Below are 23,497 nucleotides of genomic sequence, written 5' to 3' on the forward strand. Positions count from 1 at the left end.
TGGAGAATTTGTATCTTGTACGGAAACAATCTTAAGTCTTTGTGTATGATCCTTCGTACAGATGTCCTCGAGATACCGACTTCCTGTGACAGCCGCCTTGTTGATTTTCGTGGGGATTCCTGCAAACGGTCCCTTACTGCTTCAATGTTAGGTGGTCTTCTAGCAGAAAATGGTCGACCGCTATGTCCTTTATTGTTATCTGCGAGACTACCAGTGTTCCTGAATTTATCCACGAGGCGCTTCACAGTTCTCGCACATGGACAGTATGTGCCAGGGAACTCTCTCCGAAAAACGCGCTGGGCGAGAACCACAGAATTGGTAGCAAAGTAAAGTTCAACGATTTTGGTCCTTTCCTGTACTGGAATGCGATCCATTCAGGCTTTAAAAGAATTCTAAGATGCTTGTCTCAAATTCTATCTGAAACAGAAAAGAAAATATCACTTTACAGGAAAAATATTAACAAATTAAATGTGGACACTTTTTATGGCCCACCCTGTATATATATGTATTGTATATTTAGTAAGCGCCTAGGGCTATATTTAGATTAGGCGCACAAATGTTCATAATAATAATAATAATATACTTATTTATGTATTCATTTATTTATTTGTTTCTTTTTGTTTTTCAGGCCGTTGTGGCGGCGCCGTGTACCCAGATATCCAGTCTACATGAATGGCGACCCTCAACTGCGGCTGACGATGCCACATTTCTGGATGAAGATGGTCCGGCCTGAGAAAGAGATTCCTGAAAATCAAGTTCAGTTTATTGTTCACCCACAGTGAGTACAACTTTTTTTTCTTCAAATTTTATGTTTTTAAAAAGTTAAGTGGTCATTTAACATTGCAGTTGAACTCACCTTTTAGGACCTTCAAAAATGTAAACCCTTAAAAAGTTATGCCCGTTGAATGCTGGTTCAGGATCGGTACTACTTGTCTCCGAAAACCCCTGAAAACCCCCGAAAACCTCATCAGAAATAAGAAAATTTGTCCTTAGATCGTGTTTTGTTACATAATTGTTTGCAATCATGACTTATATTTGCAACTTTCACCGTTCATGGCTTTATTTTCGTGTTTGTGCGAGGATTTACGAAGGAGCGGAAGCACTAATCACATGACGTCATCAATACTTGTGCTTTCGAGTAACAAGAGTTACCTCCCTTGCATTGAAATTGTTGCATCGATTTCGTCGATAATCCGGCTCTCAACACAAATATAAGGGTGCATGTAGCATGAATCAGGCTTACTTTTCACGGGCATGTCCAATACTTCACTTTGAAGATAGATTTAGTTAGTCTAGATGGGGTTTTCAGGGGTTTTCGGAGACAAGTAGTACCTTTCAGGAAAGGTTAAGTAAAGCATAAGAACTAAATAATACTTGTATAGTCAAACCTGCCCTCTCTACGTAGCGTCTCTCAGTGGAAATGACCACCTGCCAATTCAATGCGAAAGGATCCCGACTAGGCTTTTTTTCCCTATATATACAATGGAACCCCCGTTTTAAGACCCCCCAATTTAAGACTCCCTCCTTTTTAAGACCTTGTTTTCTCAGACTTTCTTTCCATTTTCATTTCATTTTTATAACTTTATTGTACCATCGCTGGGAAATTCGGGTCGCTTCCTCACAGTGGAAAGCTAGCAGCAACGGGAGTGTGCGTGTTTAGGTGTAATCAGCCACCTGCACTTATGGCAGAATGGCCGAGGTCTTTTACGTGTCACGGTGGTGACACCGGGTGAAACATGGATACCGTCTCTGAGTCTGCACATAAAGTTGACCTGTGTTGGCCCCGGCCCAGATTCGAACTCGTGACCCTAGGATCACAAATCCAGTGCTCTACCAACTGAGTTACGTGCACCCGTATTCTGTTGTTAACCTCAGAACAATCACCCCTATTTTAAGACTCTATCCTTTTTTAAGACCAGGTTTTCTCAGATTTTTGGAGGTCTTAAAAGGGGGGTTCCACTGTTTTGGCACTGTAACTCACCTTTCCATAGTGAACGCCTGTCTAAACAACTACTTAACTTCATCAGTTCCTTGTGTGTTCATTGTAGACAGGGTGGACTAGAGCGATATCATCTGTTGAATGTCTGCTTTTGGACAAAACACATGTAAAATGGACTGGGTGGCCGAGTGGTAACGCACTTGCGCTCGGAAGCGAAAGGTTGCGAGTTCGACCCTGGGTCAGGGCGTTAGCAATTTTCTCCCCCCTTTCCTAACCTAGGTGGTGGGTTCAAGTGCTAGTCTTTCGGATGAGACGAAAAACCGAGGTCCCTTCGTTGTACACTACATTGGGGTGTGCACGTTAAAGATCCCACGATTAACAAAAGGGTCTTTCCTGGCAAAATTGTATAGGCATAGATAAAAATGTTCACCAAAATACCCGTGTGACTTGGCATAATAGGCCGTGAAATGGCTGCGATCTGCTGGCCGATGTGAATACGTGATGTATTGTGTGAAAAAATTCCATCTCACACGGCATAAATAAATCCCTGCGCTTTGAATATGTGCGCGATATAAATTGCATAAAATAAAATAAATCCCTTCGCTTAGAACTGTACCCATGGTATACGTATGATATAAGCCTCATATTGATTGATTGATAAAATATGATGGGATCAGTAAAATTATGATGTAAAATGTAAGGTTGGAAGTCTTTTGGCTTCGGGCATTTAAATGGTTGAGGGTAAATGCGTTAACCCTTACACTGGTGCAATTCTGTAACACATGTTACATTCCACTGGTGAATTAACAGAGAGAGAAATAAAGAAAAACGGTCATATATGGTTTTCGCATCCATGGGAGGTAATCGGAACCGGCCAAACAGACTGAGCCAGTAGGGCGACATATGTCATGACAACCAGGTGACAGTATACGTAAAGTAGTGTGACATTTATCGCGGCAACCAGCCTAAGGGTTAATAGGTGTATCTCTTCATTCAGGTCCATACAACTTTTCAGTTTATCATACATTTGTAGTTTACAGCTGTTTCGGATCATGTACTGCTGGTTTGTTGATCTTTATTTATTTAACAAAACATTTTTTGTAATAACCTTCCATACATCGTAACGTCCTTAAAAATGATCATCATCATATCTACATAATAACAATGTTTCCTTCCAAGTATGTATGCATCAGGCACAAGAATAGTACAAGGCGGAGGTTCAAAGTAAGGACGAGAGAGTGCAGAAAAGAGAGAGAGAGGGAGAGTGAGGAAGAGAGACATGGTTAGAGAAAGGGGGGATGGGAGAAGGGAAGAATAGAGAGCGGAGGTAGCAAATAAAACACATTTTGTCAAAAAAGGAGAAGGGAGCATCGTGAAATGCATCTTTGGGAATAAAACAGTCCTGAGTCCTTAGGCCTTACACTTGGCACAAGGAAAAACTTTGTAAAACTGTCCCTTGGCATGTTACATTTATGAAGACATTAATGTTTAGGGTCAGCGATCATGTTGGACGCACAATTTTTGCACATTTAATGCATTTAAAAATTTGCTGAGGTCTGTTTTTCATCACGTTGTGTATGGCATAAAAATAATGTGTCTCTTCTTCTCTTCTTCATATGGTGCTTTTGAGTGTACTATACTAATTAAACACACCTCAAAAGGCAGAAAGACATTCAAGTTTCAACAAGAAAAAGATCACCATATTTAATAAGGAGAGTGTCCGAGTCTTAAGTGCATGTTTTTGTTGTGTTTTCTGATCAGTACGTGAAATTAGTTGATCTTGATGCACTTTTTCCTGTTGTTGTCTATGCCTGATCCATTTTTTCAACAGTTAGCGCAATCCTTGTAGGGTGAAAGTTTTTCTCGCTGAGATTGTTTATTGTGTGACTTAAAAGTCGCCAACTAGTTACTGCATTCCTTAACAACATTATGCTAAAGTCATATAATACCTCGTTTGATATGGAGAGAAACTGCACCTCTTACATCATCTACAGAGTTAAATGGAGTGGAAGCGGGGGGGGGGGGGGGGGGGGGGGGATGTCTTTTGGGGGGCTTGGTGGATTAAACCTTCAAATAGTGTCATGATCGAGCGCTGAGTTATTAAAATTTTAACGGCGATATTTTGGTAATGTTTTGAGTCTGTGTTTTCTCTACTTTGTCTTCTTCCTCTGTCTTTGTTTTGATTTTTATACTAATTACTCTTCAGTCCTGAAAGGAGCCAGGATTTCACACGCTGTTGCTCGTGACTTTGGCGTTGGTGGTACATTGAGGTACACTGATTTGAGCTGCACCCAAAGAGCTAAAGAGTTTGGTTTCGGGGTTGAATAGATGACGCCACACACAAGAATGCCTTAGATTTGGTGTTTGAAATCTAAATGCTGTGTTTGGTAGCCTTTCGAGACAGTGTATATTCTCCAGTGGATAGTGAGTTTGTTTACGCTGTAATGCGTTTGAGCATGGAATGAGCGTGTGCTCACTAGATAACAGATTCGAATTCCTCAATCCAACCGATTTCATATATCGACGAGAATGTGTACCCAACAACACTGAATAAAATGTGACGACAAACAGAAGTCGGGACTCTAATTGACACAGAAGAATGCATAGAACAACCATTCGCCAAAAATAAAATTTATTTGATTATAATTAATTCGCATAGTTATGGGCCATTTTCTAGCTGATTATTGCAGGTGTGTCTAAATTGCAGCAAGTCTATTCTACATGTTCATTTCCAGAAACTGGCGATAGCCGTGGAGCGATGATTATCAGAATGTATACAGCCCTCAAAACAGAGACATAGCCCGATGCGCGGCAACAAAATCGTTCAATGACACTAGAGATTCAAGAAATATGACTCAACCGCATGAATTTATATTACACCACTTGAACCATATGTCAACAAATAACCAATAATTATATTCCAATTCTCTGCAGCTTGTTTGATAAGCTTGATTTTGCGTAACAATTGTGGAAGGTCCGAATTTACACATACTTCACTGGCTAAAAAACTAAACGTCCTCTCAGAAAATATTTCTATAGAGACATGGCCCCGGTGCGCAGCAACAAAATCGTTCAGTGACGATAGAGATTCAACAAATATGATTCAACCGCGTGAAGTTAGTAGACACCACTTGACCCAGATGTCAACAAATAACCAATAATTACATTCCAATTATCTGCAGCTTGTTTGATAAGCTTGATTTTCCTTAATCACTGTGGAAAGTCAGAATTAATTTTGCACATAATTCACTGGAAAAGCATAAACAATCGAAGCTCAGAGTTCACGATTGAGTTGAGGGAAAGAATAAAATCGATGATGGAATGCTATGACACCTTAGGTCGAAGTACAAACGCCAGTTACGTGATGATATGTCATTTTGGAGAAAACAGAGAAGATTTAGCGAAACTCACCAACATCGAACGCAGAAGAAGAAGAGAAACTCACCTCTCGTGGCTCGGCCCCGGTGCGCAGCAAGGGGCCCCGGCTATTTTCGGTGTGCAGCGGAGGTATCGGCGTGTTATTGTTTAGTGTTAATCCACTTGGAAAAATCAAGTGGAAAATGATTTGACTAGTCTGACACTAAAACTGACTTAGTTATGATTCTTTTCATTTTTCCAGCAAGTAGCATATATGCGCTAGGGGTTTCTCTCTGTGCGTTATTTTTTAGTGTTAAACCACATGGAAGTCAGGTGAAAATAATTCTACTAGTCTCATACTAATAATGTCTTAGTTGTGATTCATTTTATTATTCCTGCAAGTAGCATGCGCTGGCATTTTTCCTATCTGTGTGACTGTTTGGTGTTAATCTACTCACCTCCATGCGTCAATGGGTGTCTTCTTGGGTACGCTTGCTGACATCAGCAGGTGTTATAGTGCTACCCTTTGGGAATTCTGATGGTGCGATCATACATTATTTATAACCTTTATGTGCTATTCGATCTACAGTCTGGGATTATACCCTGTTCAGCAATTCCTGGACAGGTTTTGTGAATGATCACAACAGGACGTGTTTTATGCGTATACCTGTTGAAGCCCTTTATCGAGAATATGTTTGAACTTGCTTTCAGTTCGTAGCTGATTGCCGTGATATGTTCGTTTTGCATTCATTCCGTGCTTGTCTGATATCAGGGACTGTAGTCTGTTTATTTTGGCTGACTAACAGTTAAGTAAGGTAAAAAAAAATAATCTCAGGGTGTGTCCTTTGCATTAGGCTAGTGGTGATCGACATTATCTTGGTATCTACAACAAAATGCATGTGTGTGCGTGTACGTGTGTGTGTGTGTGTGTGTGTGTTCTTTTTAAACCGCCATTAGTATAATGGGGCTTACTGGATTTGCTCTGTCTGTTTGTTTGTTTGAGGCAGGCGGGCGGGCGGTCAGTCGGTCGGTGTTTGTCGGGTAAGACTTGTATCTCTGGGTCAATTTAATAAATCTCAAATTTCGTGAAATTGTTAGGAATAGGGTTAGACAGGGTGTATGCAAAAAAATTACATTCCTAACGGTAGTCAAACGGAAGATATTGGCTTTTAACGCTTTTACAAACCGAGCCAGGGGACGAAACCCACTGACAGACCCATAGGTTTGCAGGAATTCCCGCACCCAGAACTCCGAGTTACTTCCCTTCGAGTCTCGTTTTATCACTGACAGCATGCGTTGGATTAGAACTCCGGTCAAAAACAAGTGTTGACCTTAACGGGGTGAAGAAGCCGCGCTTGGTAATATGGGGGTGGGACATGGAAAATTATGCATCTACACAACCCACGCCATCTGAAAAAAGATAAACTCATTACCGCCTCTTTCCAAAGTAAATGACGTACACAGTTTTGCGTCACTTAACCTTCACAGTACCAATGATATTTCTCATGAACGGCCCATACTTTCTAAAGAAATATTCAACATTAAAAAGTTTCCTTCTATACAACCCACGCCATCCAAATAGAAATAAACAAAGTAAAATGCCTTCTTCAATTCAAAAGTGGGTCATCCACAACCCACCACATATAGACTGTGTAGTTCAAATGACGTCACTATTTATTTGTTTATTTACGGAATAATTCTTCAAAGATCAGTCGTTATGAAGGATCTATGGTGTTTGAGATTTACATGAAGTCTTGATCTTCTTCTTCTTCTTCTGCGTTCGTGGGCTGAAACTCCCACGTACACTCATGTTTTTTGCACGAGTGGAATTTTACGTGTATGACCGTTTTTTACCCCGCCATTTAGGCAGCCATACGCCGTTTTCGGAGGAAGCATGCTGGGTATTTTCGTGTTTCTATAACCCACCAAACTCTGACATGGATTACAGGATCTTTTTCATGCGCACTTGGTCTTGTGCTTGCGTGTACACACGGGGGTGTTCGGACACCGAGGAGAGTCTGCACACAAAGTTGACTCTGAGAAATAAATCTCTCACCGAACGTGGGGACGAACTCACGCTGACAGCGGCCAACTGGATACAAATCCAGCGTGCTACCGACTGAGCTACATCCCCGCCCAAGTCTCGATAAAAAATCCATGTCCCACCCCCATATTACCAAGGGCGGCTTATTGACCCCGTTAAGGTCAACACTTGTTTTCCGTGTTTCCTTCCTTCCTTCTTTCCTGATGTTTTCATTCCTTCCACACGTTCCCTTCTCCCCACCCCCTTTCTTTCTCTCTCTCTCTCTCTCCCTGCCTCTTTGACTTAAATTCCCTTCCCTTTCTTTTCTTTCTTTCCTTCCTTCTTTCTACTCTTCCTTCTTCCTCCCTGCCTTCCTCCCTTCTTTCCTGATGTTTTTCTTTATCTCTTTCTTTCAGTCCTTCCTGTCTTAAACCTCAATTTAGATGGGCGAGGTTTACTTCACGAAGCTGGCTGCATAACGCTTTAGTACTGCATTTTCAGTAAAAAAGATAAAAATAAAAATAACAAGAAATTCCTCCGAGGTAGGAAAAACACCCCCGTTGGTCAAAGGGAAATAACCATTCTCACTGCCACCAACTGAGAAGGTTATTTCCCTTTGACCATTAATATGTCCCTCTATAAGTCCTTGTAGAATCTTAATCCACCAATAACTCCCTAACCGTGTGTTTGACTGGTCCCAATTTTTGTAAGGACCGTCTCAGGAATGTATAAAACCTGTTCACCAAGTTTGGTGACGATCGGTCCGTTCATTCTTGAGATCTATATGCGAACACAAACACACACACACACACAAACAAACAAACAAACACATCGACCGAATCCTATACACACACCTATACCGGGGGTGTAAAAAGGCTTCGGGAAGTTGACTTTATCCTTGTCTTACCTGTCCAAGCTGTCTGGTGGGCCTGGTCATGGTGCAGTCGGTGTGACGTCGCTCTGGTATCCATACCAACACGTAGTCCGACTCGATTTGCTCGGCCTTCTGCAGACACAGACACACACACACACACACACACACACACACACACACACACACACACACACACACACACACACACACACACACACACACACACACACAAACAAACACACACACCACACACACACACACACCCACACACACACACACACACACAAACAAACACACACACACACACACACACAACCAAACACACACACACCACACACACACACACACACCACACACACACACACACACACACACACACACACACACACACACACACATCAGAATTGTACGTGTGCTTATTGATAAAGAGGACAATAATGCAGTCCTTCTAGTCCGGTTTGTTTGGGTTGTGAAAGAGTGAATACTCTTGCTTTTAGTGAGGCAAACTTTCTACACGTGTTCCTTGTCACCGCGTTTCTGACACGCCCATCGCTAGCGACTGGCCTTCAATGTCACGTGGGAAAGTTTGCCTCACTAAAAGCAAGAGTATTCACTCTTTCACAACCCATCCAAACCCGACAGAGTTATTTCCGAACATCGTCTATTGAGCAGTTATGTTTGTTTGAAAAGCAACATAGACTGTTTGAAAAGCTTTGATTTGAGTAAGGGTCATTGTCGTTTGGAGTACCATTGCTAAGTACGCACAAGGAGCCTACACCAGTTTCCATAAGGGCCGGTATTCGAGAAGTGAGGAGTCATGTATATATGTTAGTAAGACAAGTAAGAATGTTCCTTGAAGTTTGCTATTGGTTAGGAAGGGTCATTGGCGCTTTGAGTGCCACTGTAAAATTATCTGCAAGGACTCTTCGTCGTTTGCATCAAAGGACCTGTAAAAGGTATTTATGAGAGTAAGGATCTTAGGTATTGTGAAAGAACACAAGGGAATCGACCATTGAGGCAATACCAAAGCTACTTAACACCTTTCTTATATGTTTGAGAAGTGAGGAGTGATGTCTGTTTGGAAAAGAACAAAGACTCGTTGCCAAAACTGTAAGGTAAGGGTCATTGTCGTTTGGAGTGCTACTGTAAAATGACCTGCAAGGACTCTTTAGCATTTGCAGTAAGAACCTGTACGAATTATTCATTTTAAACAACAGTCACTTCACACCTTCGTTCACCACTCGTTTATAGTTAGTGCAAACAGTCACATACGAAGGCCATCGAGAGAAGTCTATTCATGTTGACATACAATCGTCGGTTCGACTTTCTATTCAAGTTATTGTTGATGTTATTGTCTTTTATCCGAATAGCCCCAAATGGGCCCATGGGAGAACCACTCTCTGAACCGGACGCAGTAAATCCTAAAACATCCGCAGAAGGGAAGCCCAATAATGGAAAGCCCTTATTCGTATTGTGAGTACATAACGAGGGGATTAGACGTCATTGGCAGGACTGACCAGAGAACGGCTTAAAGGGGCAGGAATCAAGCACGAGAATCTTTCTCCTTTTGGAGCAATTTCTCCTTTCGGGAACCTCTTTAGGTGTCCTTGTTTAATATGGAAAATGGACACATTAAATTGATTTTTTAGGCTGAAAGCAACACTCCTTGTGTTAATCAAATTTCCCTCTTCTCTTTCATAAGGGTTAAAATACACTGATAACATCTATATTTTGTCTGGTTGAGATTTGGCAAATCTTATGTCCTCCTTTAAATAAAAATTTTTTCTCATGTCCGAATAATGATGTATTTTTGAGAAAAAGCTAAAGTCACGTTACACTGTCTAAATATTCCCGTGTCACGCGCCACGCGCCACGCAATGACCAATGATGATATTATTGATATTATATCATGCGAAGCTCCAAACGCAGTTGGCATCCTTCAGGGATGACCAAATCGTCCGCCCGATCACCAGGGGCGAGTAAAAAATCCACCGGGCAAGTAGAAACCGCCTGGCAACTCGCCCGGCTGGCCAGTGAAAATTCTGGTCCAATGCAACACTTTTGGTTGTAAAATCGAGTATCAAAGCCATATAAACACTGCAGATGCAGCAACTGTGGTATGTACCGGGCCAGCGAAATTTCTGGCGGGCTTGTAACTTTCTTGAAGTTACTCGCCCTGTTGGCGAGTTAAAATTGTTAGATTTGGCCATCCTTGTCGGTGTCCTCTAAATCTCTGTCTCTCTGTCAGTCTGTCTCCCCAAACATTCAATGATATTTTGTGATAATTTCTTCACGCGAGAAACAATGTTGGTGCCCATTTAATAGCGCACAGCAAAGGACCTGGACCTGGCCAGGTGACCAACCGCTTCACGCATTGGCGCGGAACAATGGGCGCTCTGGAAAGCACACGCCTTACCGATTGTTATGCTGCCTACACTCACTCTTACACGCTTCACTGCTTCCATGTTCGCTGCGCAGAGGGGAGGGAGGGAGGGAGGGAGGGATGGATGGATGGATGGAGGGAGGGAGATAGAAGGTTTTAGGAAAAGCCTGGGTGTCTTAAGCCGGGTTTATAAGTATCTTGAAGTTTTTGAGTGTACTTTGGTATTATTGTGCTTGTGTGCGTGCTTGTGTTTTTGTGTCTATGGGATTATTGGTATACTTGTGAAATACTTCTGGGAAACGTTTTTGTTGCTTTTCTTTTCTTTATTTATTTTTTAGAATGAATCATCAAGTGAACGTTGAGAACATGCATTTAAGCAGGTTGTTTGCATTCTTGTCTGCGTGTCGATCTTCTGCATGTGTGAGTTTCTGCGTTGTTTTAAATCCTTTTGCTTGGCGACGGTGTTATTTGTGTCACAACTATGAAAAACCCCTCTTTTTATCATCCACATTGCAGTTTTTGTACCTCTACAAATACTTGTCATTGTATTGTTTTTCTTTTGTTATCCACCCGCGGGTTAGGGGGAAGAATTTACCCGATGCTCCCCAGCATGTCGTAAGAGGCGACTAACGGATTCTGTTTCTCCTTTTACCCTTGTTAAGTGTTTCTTGTATAGAATATAGTCAATGTTTGTACAGATTTTAGTCAAGCAGTATGTAAGAAATGTTAAGTCCGTTGTACTGGAAACTTGCATTCTCCCAGTAAGGTCATATATTGTACTACGTTGCAAGCCCCTGGAGCAATTTTTTGATTAGTGCTTTTGTGAACAAGAAACAATTAACAAGTGGCGCTCTATCCCATCTCCCCCCCCCCCCCCTTTCCCCGTCGCGATATAACCTTCGTGGTTGAAAACGACGTTAAACACCAAATAAAGAAAGTTCTTTTGTTAGACCTGGAAATATAGTTGAGTCTAGCTGAACACACACATTCGCGTTCTCGTGTACACAATCCTCAGTACAATGGACACTGGAGATTTTCTTCGAATATTTTTGACTGAATTGAGTATCGGAACATTTTATTACCTCAAAATCAAATATCAGAAAAGAAACTCGAATTGGAAGGGAAAATCTTTATATATAAGAAAGCAAACAATTTCAAATTTACTGAAAATGCTTGATCTTTTGTCTGTATGTTACGCATTAAAATGAAACAAAACTGTGCAATTTCACATTACTCAGATTTCAGTTTTCAGTGTGTGTGTAAAATTTACATGGAAGATTTGCACCTGATATTCTTTCAGAAAGGATGTGTGTGTGTGTTTGTGTGTTTGTGTGTGTGTGTGTGTGTGTGTGTGTGTGTGTGTGTGTGTGTGTGTGTGTGTGTGTGTGTGTGTGTGTGTGTGTGTGTTGCTACAGGCTTTTTTGTTATCAGTGTTAAGTATTGGGGAAAATTTACTTTCGAAAGGAATATTAAGTACATGTAAATAATTCATTCAAACATTGCCTGTTAAATCTGGTCAATACAGTCGACTCCGAACAGCATTAGAATATTAAACATGCCTATAGTCGAGTCGATCGAGTGTCCGACATACAGCATTAAAATCGCGTGCTTGCAGAATTCCGACACAAAGGTCAGTCCACTTTTGTGATTAGCTGTGTCAATATTCCATAACGTGTGGACATTATTGACTTTTTGACCAACGGAAGCTGCAGTGTTAGCGTAGGTCGGGGGCTTTGTACTTAGGAGAATACTTAGGAGAACAGTTGGCAGTATGGTTATTTTTTGTTTAAAAATGTTTTAATACATATTGAGAATTTTGCTGGAACAAACAGCGTGCTTTTTTTTTTCATGTGTATATTTCCCTCAAGCTGTGTTGGTTAGTTTCGAGAAGCTTTTTTTTTATTGGTTGCAGGGCTGTCTTTTGTACCTTGCCCCCCACCCCCACCCCCTTCCTTGGTTATTTTCTAATGGAATTCGGTTTATTTCCTTAAAAATTTGCTCTTTGTTTTCCTTCGTTTTTATTTTTAATTCTTTCCTTCTGTCTGTTTCTTTCCTTCTGTCTGTTTTGCTTTGTCCTTATTTAAGGACTCAGACTGTTTTTGTTACTGTACTATTTGTGCTGGCAACAGTGCAGCCATTACTTGGAAGGACCTGTTGTTACTGTACTATTTGTGCTGGCAACAGTGCAGCCATTACTTGGAAGGACCTGTTGTTACTGTACTATTTGTGCTGTCAACAGTGCAGCTATCACTTGGAAGGACCTGTTGTTACTGTACTATTTGTGCTGGCAACAGTGCAGCCATTACTTGGAAGGACCTGTTGTTACTGTACTATTTGTGCTGGCAACAGTGCAGCCATTACTTGGAAGGACCTGTTGTTACTGTACTATTTGTGCTGGCAACAGTGCAGCCATCAGTTGGAAGGACCTGTTGTTACTGTACTATTTGTGCTGGCAACAGTGCAGCCATTACTTGGAAGGACCTGTTGTTACTGTACTATTTGTGCTGGCAACAGTGCAGCCATTACTTGGAAGGACCTGTTGTTACTGTACTATTTGTGCTGGCAACAGTGCAGCCATCACTTGGAAGGACCTGTTGTTACTGTACTATTTGTGCTGGCAACAGTGCAGCCATTACTTGGAAGGACCTGTTGTTACTGTACTATTTGTGCTGGCAACAGTGCAGCCATGACTTGGAAGGACCTGTTGTTACTGTACTATTTGTGCTGGCAACAGTGCAGCTATCACTTGGAAGGACCTGTTGTTACTGTACTATTTGTGCTGGCAACAGTGCAGCTATCACTTGGAAGGACCTGTTGTTACTGTACTATTTGTGCTGGCAACAGTGCAGCTATTACTTGGAAGGACCTGTTGTTACTGTACTATTTGTGCTGGCAACAGTGCAGCCATTACTTGGAAGGACCTGTTGTTACTGTACTATTTGTGCTGGCAACAGTGCAGCCATTACTTGGAAGGACCTGTTGTTACTGTACTATTTGTGCTGGCAACAGTGCAGCTATTACTTGGAAGGACCTGTTGTTACTGTACTATTTGTGCTGGCAACAGTGCAGCCATTACTTGGAAGGACCTGTTGTTACTGTACTATTTGTGCTGGCAACAGTGCAGCCATTACTTGGAAGGACCTGTTGTTACTGTACTATTTGTGCTGGCAACAGTGCAGCCATTACTTGGAAGGACCTGTTGTTACTGTACTATTTGTGCTGGCAACAGTGCAGCCATTACTTGGAAGGACCTGTTGTTACTGTACTATTTGTGCTGGCAACAGTGCAGCCATTACTTGGAAGGACCTGTTGTTACTGTACTATTTGTGCTGGCAACAGTGCAGCCATTACTTGGAAGGACCTGTTGTTACTGTACTATTTGTGCTGGCAACAGTGCAGCCATTACTTGGAAGGACCTGTTGTTACTGTACTATTTGTGCTGGCAACAGTGCAGCTATTACTTGGAAGGACCTGTTGTTACTGTACTATTTGTGCTGGCAACAGTGCAGCTATTACTTGGAAGGACCTGTTGTTACTGTACTATTTGTGCTGGCAACAGTGCAGCTATTACTTGGAAGGACCTGTTGTTACTGTACTATTTGTGCTGGCAACAGTGCAGCCATTACTTGGAAGGACCTGTTGTTACTGTACTATTTGTGCTGGCAACAGTGCAGCCATTACTTGGAAGGACCTGTTGTTACTGTACTATTTGTGCTGGCAACAGTGCAGCCATTACTTGGAAGGACCTGTTGTTACTGTACTATTTGTGCTGGCAACAGTGCAGCCATTACTTGGAAGGACCTGTTGTTACTGTACTATTTGTGCTGGCAACAGTGCAGCCATCAGTTGGAAGGACCTGTTGTTACTGTACTATTTGTGCTGGCAACAGTGCAGCCATTACTTGGAAGGACCTGTTGTTACTGTACTATTTGTGCTGGCAACAGTGCAGCCATTACTTGGAAGGACCTGTTGTTACTGTACTATTTGTGCTGGCAACAGTGCAGCCATTACTTGGAAGGACCTGTTGTTACTGTACTATTTGTGCTGGCAACAGTGCAGCCATTACTTGGAAGAACCTGTTGTTACTGTACTATTTGTGCTGGCAACAGTGCAGCCATTACTTGGAAGGACCTGTTGTTACTGTACTATTTGTGCTGGCAACAGTCCAGCCATCACTTGGAAGGACCTGTTGTTACTGTACTATTTGTGCTGGCAACAGTCCAGCCATCACTTGGAAGGACCTGTTGTTACTGTACTATTTGTGCTGGCAACAGTGCAGCCATGACTTGGAAGGACCTGTTGTTACTGTACTATTTGTGCTGGCAACAGTGCAGCCATTACTTGGAAGGACCTGTTGTTACTGTACTATTTATGCTGGCAACAGTGCAGCCATTACTTGGAAGGACCTGTTGTTACTGTACTATTTGTGCTGGCAACAGTGCAGCCATTACTTGGAAGGACCTGTTGTTACTGTACTATTTATGCTGGCAACAGTGCAGCCATTACTTGGAAGGACCTGTTGTTACTGTACTATTTGTGCTGGCTACAGTGCAGCCATTACTTGGAAGGACCTGTTGTTACTGTACTATTTGTGCTGGCAACAGTGCAGCCATTACTTGGAAGGACCTGTTGTTACTGTGCTATTTGTGCTGGCTACAGTGCAGCCATTACTTGGAAGGACCTGTTGTTACTGTACTATTTGTGCTGGCAACAGTGCAGCCATTACTTGGAAGGACCTGTTGTTACTGTACTATTTGTGCTGGCAACAGTGCAGCCATTACATGGAAGGACCTGTTGTTACTGTACTATTTGTGCTGGCTACAGTGCAGCCATGACTTGGAAGGACCTGTTGTTACTGTACTATTTGTGCTGGCTACAGTGCAGCCATGACTTGGAAGGACCTGTTGTTACTGTACTATTTGTGCTGGCAACAATGCAGCCATCACTTGGAAGGACCTGTTGTTACTGTACTATTTGTGCTGGCTACAGTGCAGCCATTACTTGGAAGGACCTGTTGTTACTGTACTATTTGTGCTGGCTACAGTGCAGCCATCACTTGGAAGGACCTGTTGTTACTGTACTATTTGTGCTGGCAACAGTGCAGCCATTACTTGGAAGGACCTGTTGTTACTGTACTATTTGTGCTGGCTACAGTGCAGCCATCACTTGGAAGGACCTGTTGTTACTGTACTATTTGTGCTGGCAACAGTGCAGCCATTACTTGGAAGGACCTGTTGTTTTCCTCTCTGAGACCGGCACGGTTGGCCTAGTGGTAAGGCGTCCGCCCCGTGATCGGGAGGTCGTGGGTTCGAACCCCGGCCGGGTCATACCTAAGACTTTAAAATTGGCAATCTAGTGGCTGCTCCGCCTGGCGTCTGGCATTATGGGGTTGGTGCTAGGACTGGTTGGTCCGGTGTCAGAATAATGTGACTGGGTGAGACATAAAGCCTGTGCTGCGACTTCTGTCTTGTGTGTGGCGCACGTTATGTGAAAGCAGCACCGCCCTGATATATGGCTCTTCGTGGTCGCCTGGGCGTTAAAGAAAAAGAATAATAAAAAAATAAAGTTTTCAATCTGAGTTAATCAATCAAACCTATTGTACTCAGTAAAAAGAAAAAAAATGCGTGTGTTGACATTCTCCCAAAAATTAATGTTCTTAATTAATTGAATGTTTGTTCAAGTCGTCCGATCTGATTATCTGCATCATCACCTGACTGTTTTATCGGAATCAGATCGTCATCAGAAACAGATCGTTAAGATCATCAACTCGCTCATTGTCTGTTCAAATCGTTAAAATCAGATTGCCTGTGTTAACACATTCACGTTAATATGTTCAAGTCGTTAAAAATAATCGTATGCGTCATCAGTTCGTCTGCATTATTACACAACTTCGTATCTGATTCTTTTCGTGTCCAAGTCATTAAAATTGACTCGTACGTATATTGTTTGTTTGTTCGTTCATGGGCTGAAACTCCCACGGCTTTTACGTGTATGACCGTTTTTACCCCGCCATTTAGGCAGCCATACGCCGCTTTTGGAGGAAGCATGCTGAGTATGTTCGTGTTTCTATAACCCACCGAACTCTGACATGGATTAAGGATCTTTTTCGTGCGCACTTGGTCTTGTGCTTGCGTGTACACACGGGGGTGTTCGGACACCGAGGAGAGTCTGCACACAAAGTTGACTCTGAGAAATAAATCTCTCGCCGAACGTGGGGACGAACTCACGCTGACAGCGGCCAACTGGATACAAATCCAGCGCGCTACCGACTGAGCTACATCCCCGCCCGACTCGTACGTAAATGAATTCTCATAAGCCAGGTCTTCGTCTTCGTAACACCATCGTCAACACAAGAACATAAATTTCTAGAGGTGCAAGAAAGCAAAAGTAATCGGCTTTTCTCACCTTATCAAAAGTGACCACCATGATGGAAATGGAAGTGACAGGTGGAAGCACCCGTCCAGAAATCCACCACCCGGAATCCCACCAATTGGAGGACACGTAATTCTGTCTCCTGCACTTTCTCTGGCTGCACTGAGAGGGGACACTTTTTCTCGCTGCTTTTCTTGGCAGGAATGGTTGGGTCGATCACTCTGACTCTTCCGTCGTTTGACACTCTGGCAATCGAAGACGTGTAGTTTTTCTTGCACCTTCAGCTGCTACTGTGGACCTGTTCTTCTTGACAGGTTTGCTGCATGTGCCAGTTTTGTTTCCGTTCTTACCGTTCTGTGGTCATCTGTGGCTTGGCGCTGTTTCTGGTACTCTGTATAGCAGTCGGAGACACGCTGTGTTTTCGTGCTTGTCTGCTGCAATTGGTCACTTCTTCGTTGTGATCTTGTGTAGTCTTGAAGGTGGGAAGTCAGGAAGTGTTTTATCTTGTGTAGTCTTGAAGGTGGGAAGTCAGGAAGTGTTTTTACTTCTTCTATGATTGTTCGTCGTTTTTGATACTCCAACGGTCGAAGATGTGTTGATTGTCTTACACTTTTGCTGCAGTAGGCCAGTTCTTCTTTCTGCTCTTCGAAAGATTGGTTTTGCTCTGCGACCAGACAGTAGTTTTCTGTGACTTGGTTTTGTTTCAAAGCCCGGACAAGGAAAACGCTTACGTAGTTTTATTACACTTCTGTGACATTGGGGCAGTTCTTCGTTCTGTTCTGAACTTGACGATTTGCTATTTCCCTCGACCAGTCAGTAGTTTTCTGTACCTTTGACGTTCCACCAACGGAGAAATTGTGCGTTCACTGACACTATTGCCGGTGTTGGTCAGTTTTCCGTGTTCCTGTGTGGAAGGAAGTTAATTGCCCTGTGGCTGTGGTTGTTTTTTGCCGCTGCCAGTAGGTTGTTTTATCTATTACTCGGATCTTCGTTTATTTTCTTGGTTCGTCGCACCAGGGGAAAGCAGGATATCTTGCAGGATATCTTGTACTTCTCTTGCCGGATATCTTGTACTTCTCTTGCAGGATATCTTGTACTTCTTGGTGGGTCAATGGTTTTTTGTGGAACGATCCGCCTTTTCTGTCCAGCGTTTGTTTTTGCTGTCGTCAGTCACTGTTTTGGGGTGAAAATTCTTCTGCTTGTCCGTTCCCAAGTGTTCTGTGCCGCTTCGAGAGTACCTCTACAAATTCTTCTATGATTTCAGAGTTTCCGTTCCAATTCAATCTGTGTTTCAGAATTTTGGTTTCATGTAGGTGATGTGAATTTTCTTACGAAAGATGGCGGCAGAGTATGTTTTACCTGGATTTTTCTATCTCTGCAGATCAGAGTTAGTGTACTTTCAGAGTGTACTCTGCGGGTGATAATGGGGTTTTCTCCGGATGAGGCACTGCATGTGAATACTGAAGTACTTCTTCAGTTAGTGTTATATGTAAGTGCTTATATGCGGTAAGCTTTGTAAGGCTTGGTTACTCGGTGTGGTTTCTGTTCGTTGAGAACCTCTATCTCTAAGACTGTTGTTATTTGTTATTTGAGGTAAATGTCTTCGCGTTTTTCATTCCACTGTATCTCTTTTTTCTGAATGTGCCAAGTACACTATTTTCCTTCCTTCCTTCCTTCTCGTTATGGAGGCGTTGCTTGTTAGAGTCAATGGTTGATTGTGTCTTTGCTTCTACGGCGTCTTTTTCTGTCGCACTTTGTCAGTTTTCCCCAATTTCTTTCAGATTGCAGAATTCAGTTTTCAAACACTGTAGATGGTAGATGCTGTGGTCACCTCTTCCCGTTACGAGCAAGTCCCTCCTACCTCTTCCATCAATCATACATTCCAGTTAGTACAATCGGCAGCACCTTCCTGTCACAATTTGTTCCTTGCACAAAACCAACATGCATTGAGTCTATCCATCAATATGAATGATGGTGAATTTCTTCGTGGTCTCTCAAAACTCTCTTGTCGTTCACAATTCAACTTGTTTGCCTTGAACAGAGCAACACACCTGCATCCATCCACCCATCAATACAAATGATGCTGAGTTTTGTCATCGTCTCGCAGACTGCACGCAAAGAACACTCTAAGCTCTTCATTGTATTGTTCTATTTGCAGACACCGCCACGTTCGAATCTGACGTAGAACATAGGGTGGGGGTGGGGGTGGAGGCGGGGTTGGCCTAGATTTCAGCTTAGCCGGTGAGCCAGTCAGCCAACCAGCAGCGGTCAGCGAGAAAGTTCTCTGGGTGGATGACCTCTGCGATCAGATGGTTCAGGTCTGTTGGCCTCAATGGTCAATGCGTGGTCGCTCCTGTCAGCAACAGTCAACAAGAAAATTGGTTGATTAAAAATCAACATGGCCGAAGCAATGTTTTCATTAAAAGAAGCGGTATTGTCCGGGCATATGTTGTATTTGGGTTACATGTGTTGTAGAGTATTTGAAAATAAAAACATAATATTTGAGCATAAAAACACGAATATTAGTCAAGTGGATAAATTGATTACTTCTGTATCACACTAGTTTTACTGCTACAGCAGTCCCTCTCATGAACGGACACCCTAGCGCCAGTGCAAACCTGTCCGTACATTGCAGGTGGCCGGTCACGGGAGAGGTCCCCCCCCATCACACACACTCAGACACACTGACGGACTGAATGAGTCTTTGCTACCGGTGAACGAGCTCTACTTGTACTAAAATAATAAAGTCAAACTACTACAACTTATAACTGAAAGGAAAACAAAAACCTGTCCTGTAAAAATGACGTTAAATCAACGGTGTCAGAAAAAGAGAGATAAAGAAATCCTCAAATTCCTGAGGATACAGGCACCCCATGAAAGCAGCCACGAACATACTCAAAGAGGCACACATGCTTGTGCAGATACTTTGCAAAAATATGAATTGAAAACCTGCATGTCGTAATTTCTTTTTTTCTGGCTTTATTGAATGCTTCAGGCAGTGACTTTTTCCTCTTTCGTCTCTCTTACCTACTCCCCCCCCCTTCCCCTCCCCGGCCACTCCCTTTACCAAGCCCCGGCCACTCCCTTTACCCAGCCCCGGCCACTCCCTTTACCCAGCCCCGACAGCACAAACTTCTAATCTGCAAGGCAGAGTACACATTTTCTTAAAAAGGAAGACTACTCCTCTTCAATTATATCCAGAGATCTTCCAGCTGTCTTCACCATAAGCCAAGTGGTCGAGTCTTACTTTTGACACCGACAAACTGAAGAATGAACAGATCTATGAGGTAAACGTCTCAATGGTCCAGGCTCAGGAAACAAAGAGTATATATGGCCTCTTTTCAATGAATGAGGTTATACACGGAATCTGTCATTAGTCACCGCATTAGTTTTGGACTCAACCATCAGCTGGTATATATAACATGACACACAGTGAAGCTGTGTACTGATCATGGCAACTCTGTGACTCGGCCTGGGGCGATTGTAGACAAAGACAATAAATAGTAGAGCATAGTGCAATTTCGTGTTGGCATCTTCTCCACTGAAAGCAAGAACCCAAAGACTGAAGGCCAAAGTGCTTACCCCACTTCTGACCCGAATCACCCCCCTCCTGCTGGGTACACGTGCACTCAAGTTAGCACAAGACTGACACCTCTGCTTTTACCTGTGTACCAGGAGTCGGATGAGAGAGAGAGACACACACACACACACACACACACACACACACACACACACACACACACACACACACACACACACACGCACACACATAGACAGAGATAGACATAGAAAGACAGAGGCGGCGAGACTCAGAGGGAGACACAGACAAAGACATACACACACACACACACACACACACACACACACACACACACACACACACACACACATAGAAAGAGAGAGAGACAGACAGACAGACAGATAGACAGACAGATAGACAGAGAGTGACTCAAAACAGAGAAACAGATAAATGAACGCCGGGTGAGAGAAAATGACTCGAGAGAGAGAGCGCATGAGATCGAGAGAGAGAGAGAAAGAGATTGAGAGAGAGACAGATACACACACAGACACTAAGGCAGAGCGAGGGAGAGACGGAGAGAGTTGCATGGAGTGCACTTGACAGACAGTGTGTGTTGCTATAAACAGACAGACGAGGTGCAGCTCATTTCCGAAACAGTGCAAACGGGACAACAGTGACATGATACTGTTTGAATTCCAAAAAAGCGTAGCTCATTTCCGGAACAGCACAGATGACAAAGTTGGTTTCAACAAAAAGTAACTGATCTCGCGAGAACGGTAACAAACGAGTCATGTCACCTCCCCCAACACAGCAGAGTAGATAGCCGTTCCTGCGGCCATCAATAATTTGTGTGACTCCCTCGTTTGTTTGATGGATTGGGTTGGTTTTGTTTTAGCCTGGGTGGTCAGTTAATTCTTATTTTCTGTGGCTGCTGTGACGTATGTTGTGGTCAGTTTGACGGAAAGCTAATGTTTTGTTTGCGCTCCGTTATGTCCATTTGAAAGGTGATTAATTGAGGAAGTATTTACTTTGATACCATGAATAAATATTGGTTTGTTTGTTGTTGTTTTTCATTGGGGGGGGGGGGGGGGGGCTTTATTGCACGAAGGGTTGACTTATTTATTGACATATATTTGGGTTTTCCTTCTGACCGTTTCGTATTAAGAAATCCAGTTACATGTAAAATAGTGAAGACATACTTTAATCTTATGCTGTCCACAGCTAATTGGGGTTGTTTCTCTATCTTGGTATTTTTCGTCCCATATTTAACCATTATTGTTTTACCTTAGTTTATGTATTTGAACCTATGGTCAATATACAATAATCTCAGCCTTTCTCTGCCTCGCTTTGCCAGTTACTTATAAATTGTTTCCTAGTACAAATGATTGTTTAGTTCATTTTTACTTTTCTGGACAACTGGCCTATTTTCTTGGTCAAACAATTTTTTTCTTCTCAAAAAGCTGAGTGATAAGGATCGCTATTTTCTTTTCTCTGTCAGTCGACGTCCGTACGAAAGTGGACACATCATAGATCTGACTTGACCGCTTTGCAACATACAAGGGATAACTGATGTAATCTTCTTTGCCTTTTCACTGGATGACCAGAGGGCAGTGAGGTTACGACATCGCCCGTCTGCTGACCATGCATTGCCCATTGATTTTATTTTGTTTACTCCCTTCCTCACCCGTCCTTTCTGCATGTTAGTTGTGGTCAGTGACTTTCCTGTGTTGATTTAAAGAGGAAGTATTTCTGTACTTCCCCTCATAAAAAAATCCACCTAGGCAGATGCATATCTTTTTTATTAGGCCCTTTATTGGAAAACCAGTTATAAGATTGGAAAGGCCATCCAATCCCCTATCACCTTTCAGCAAGCAGATTATTTTTACCAGAGGTAGTGTCTATACAGCGGAACCTACAACACGGACAACGTAACAACATCCTTGTGACTCGAGTAAAAGTGACCGTTTAGGTACGAAAGTATAACATATGAGGCAGTGCAGCGTTTTCTTGGAACTGGCATCATAGTAATATATGTATTTTCCTTTACAAACCGGTTATCAGAGACTTGCTTTATTTTGCACACAGTCTTGGCGGTAATTAACGGAACTGTCATATTTTGTATAGAATTCCCGTTCAATACGTGGCCGGGATGATTAAAATGGCTACCTACTGTTTGATTTAGTTTTACCGTGTTCGTCGTGACGCACGCTTTGTCACAATCACTACTTTCTTCGTGGTTTTCTTAAAAGTACTGTCCTTCTTGAGTAAGCGATCGTATGCAGTATCACACATCTGTCAAGACGTTTAAAGGCACAGTCATTCTCGGTAAAACGGTTACTCTCATCCTATCAGACCTGGCCAGGCTTTTACATTGAATAAGACCATCTCTCCACTTGGCCAACTACTACAAACCAACAACCATGTGCTCTTTGTGGAAAAAGATTTGTGTTTGTGTGCAAACAATTTGGTTTGGGGGATCTTATACCATTCAACTTGGTGACATACCAACAATCAACAGCTCCAGAGCTCTCAATACACACTGACAATTACTCATGAACCCCCCGCGGGTTAGGTGGAAGAATTGACCCGATGCTCCCCAGCATGTCGTAAGAGGCGACTAACGGATTCTGTTTCTCCTTTTACCCTTGTTAAGTGTTTCTTGTATAGAATATAGTCAATGTTTGTAAAGATTTTAGTCAAGCAGTATGTAAGAAATGTTACGTCCTTTGTACTGGAAACTTGCATTCTCCCAGTAAGGTAATATATTGTACTACGTTGCAAGCCCCTGGAGCAATTTTTTGATTAGTGCTTTTGTGAACAAGAAACAATTAACAAGTGGCTCTATCCCATCTCCCCCCCTTTCCCCGTCGCGATATAACCTTCGTGGTTGAAAACGACGTTAAACACCAAATAAAGAAAGAAAGTCTGGGTTAAAGCTCTCTCTTTGTGCTTGAAATGTTCAAATAATTTATCCCCGAGTACGCTAGTACAAGGGCTCAGCAGACTTTTATTCTGTGTCTGTGTGTCTG

The 23,497-nt window shown here is 42.6% G+C and overlaps 1 protein-coding gene across 1 annotated transcript in view; it reads left to right on the plus strand.

Annotated features, from left to right (window-relative positions):
- Window positions 1-23,497, plus strand: part of LOC138963180 (large ribosomal subunit protein uL23m-like) — a 68,588-nt gene that overhangs the window by 2,368 nt on the left and 42,723 nt on the right. Inside the window, exon 2 of the mRNA XM_070335218.1 lies at window positions 629-778. Within this exon, the coding sequence (XP_070191319.1) occupies window positions 629-778 (150 nt within the window). The remainder of the gene's footprint in view (window positions 1-628; window positions 779-23,497) is intronic.

Source organism: Littorina saxatilis, linkage group LG3 (genome assembly GCF_037325665.1).
Source record: "Littorina saxatilis isolate snail1 linkage group LG3, US_GU_Lsax_2.0, whole genome shotgun sequence".
NCBI lineage: Eukaryota > Metazoa > Mollusca > Gastropoda > Littorinimorpha > Littorinidae > Littorina > Littorina saxatilis.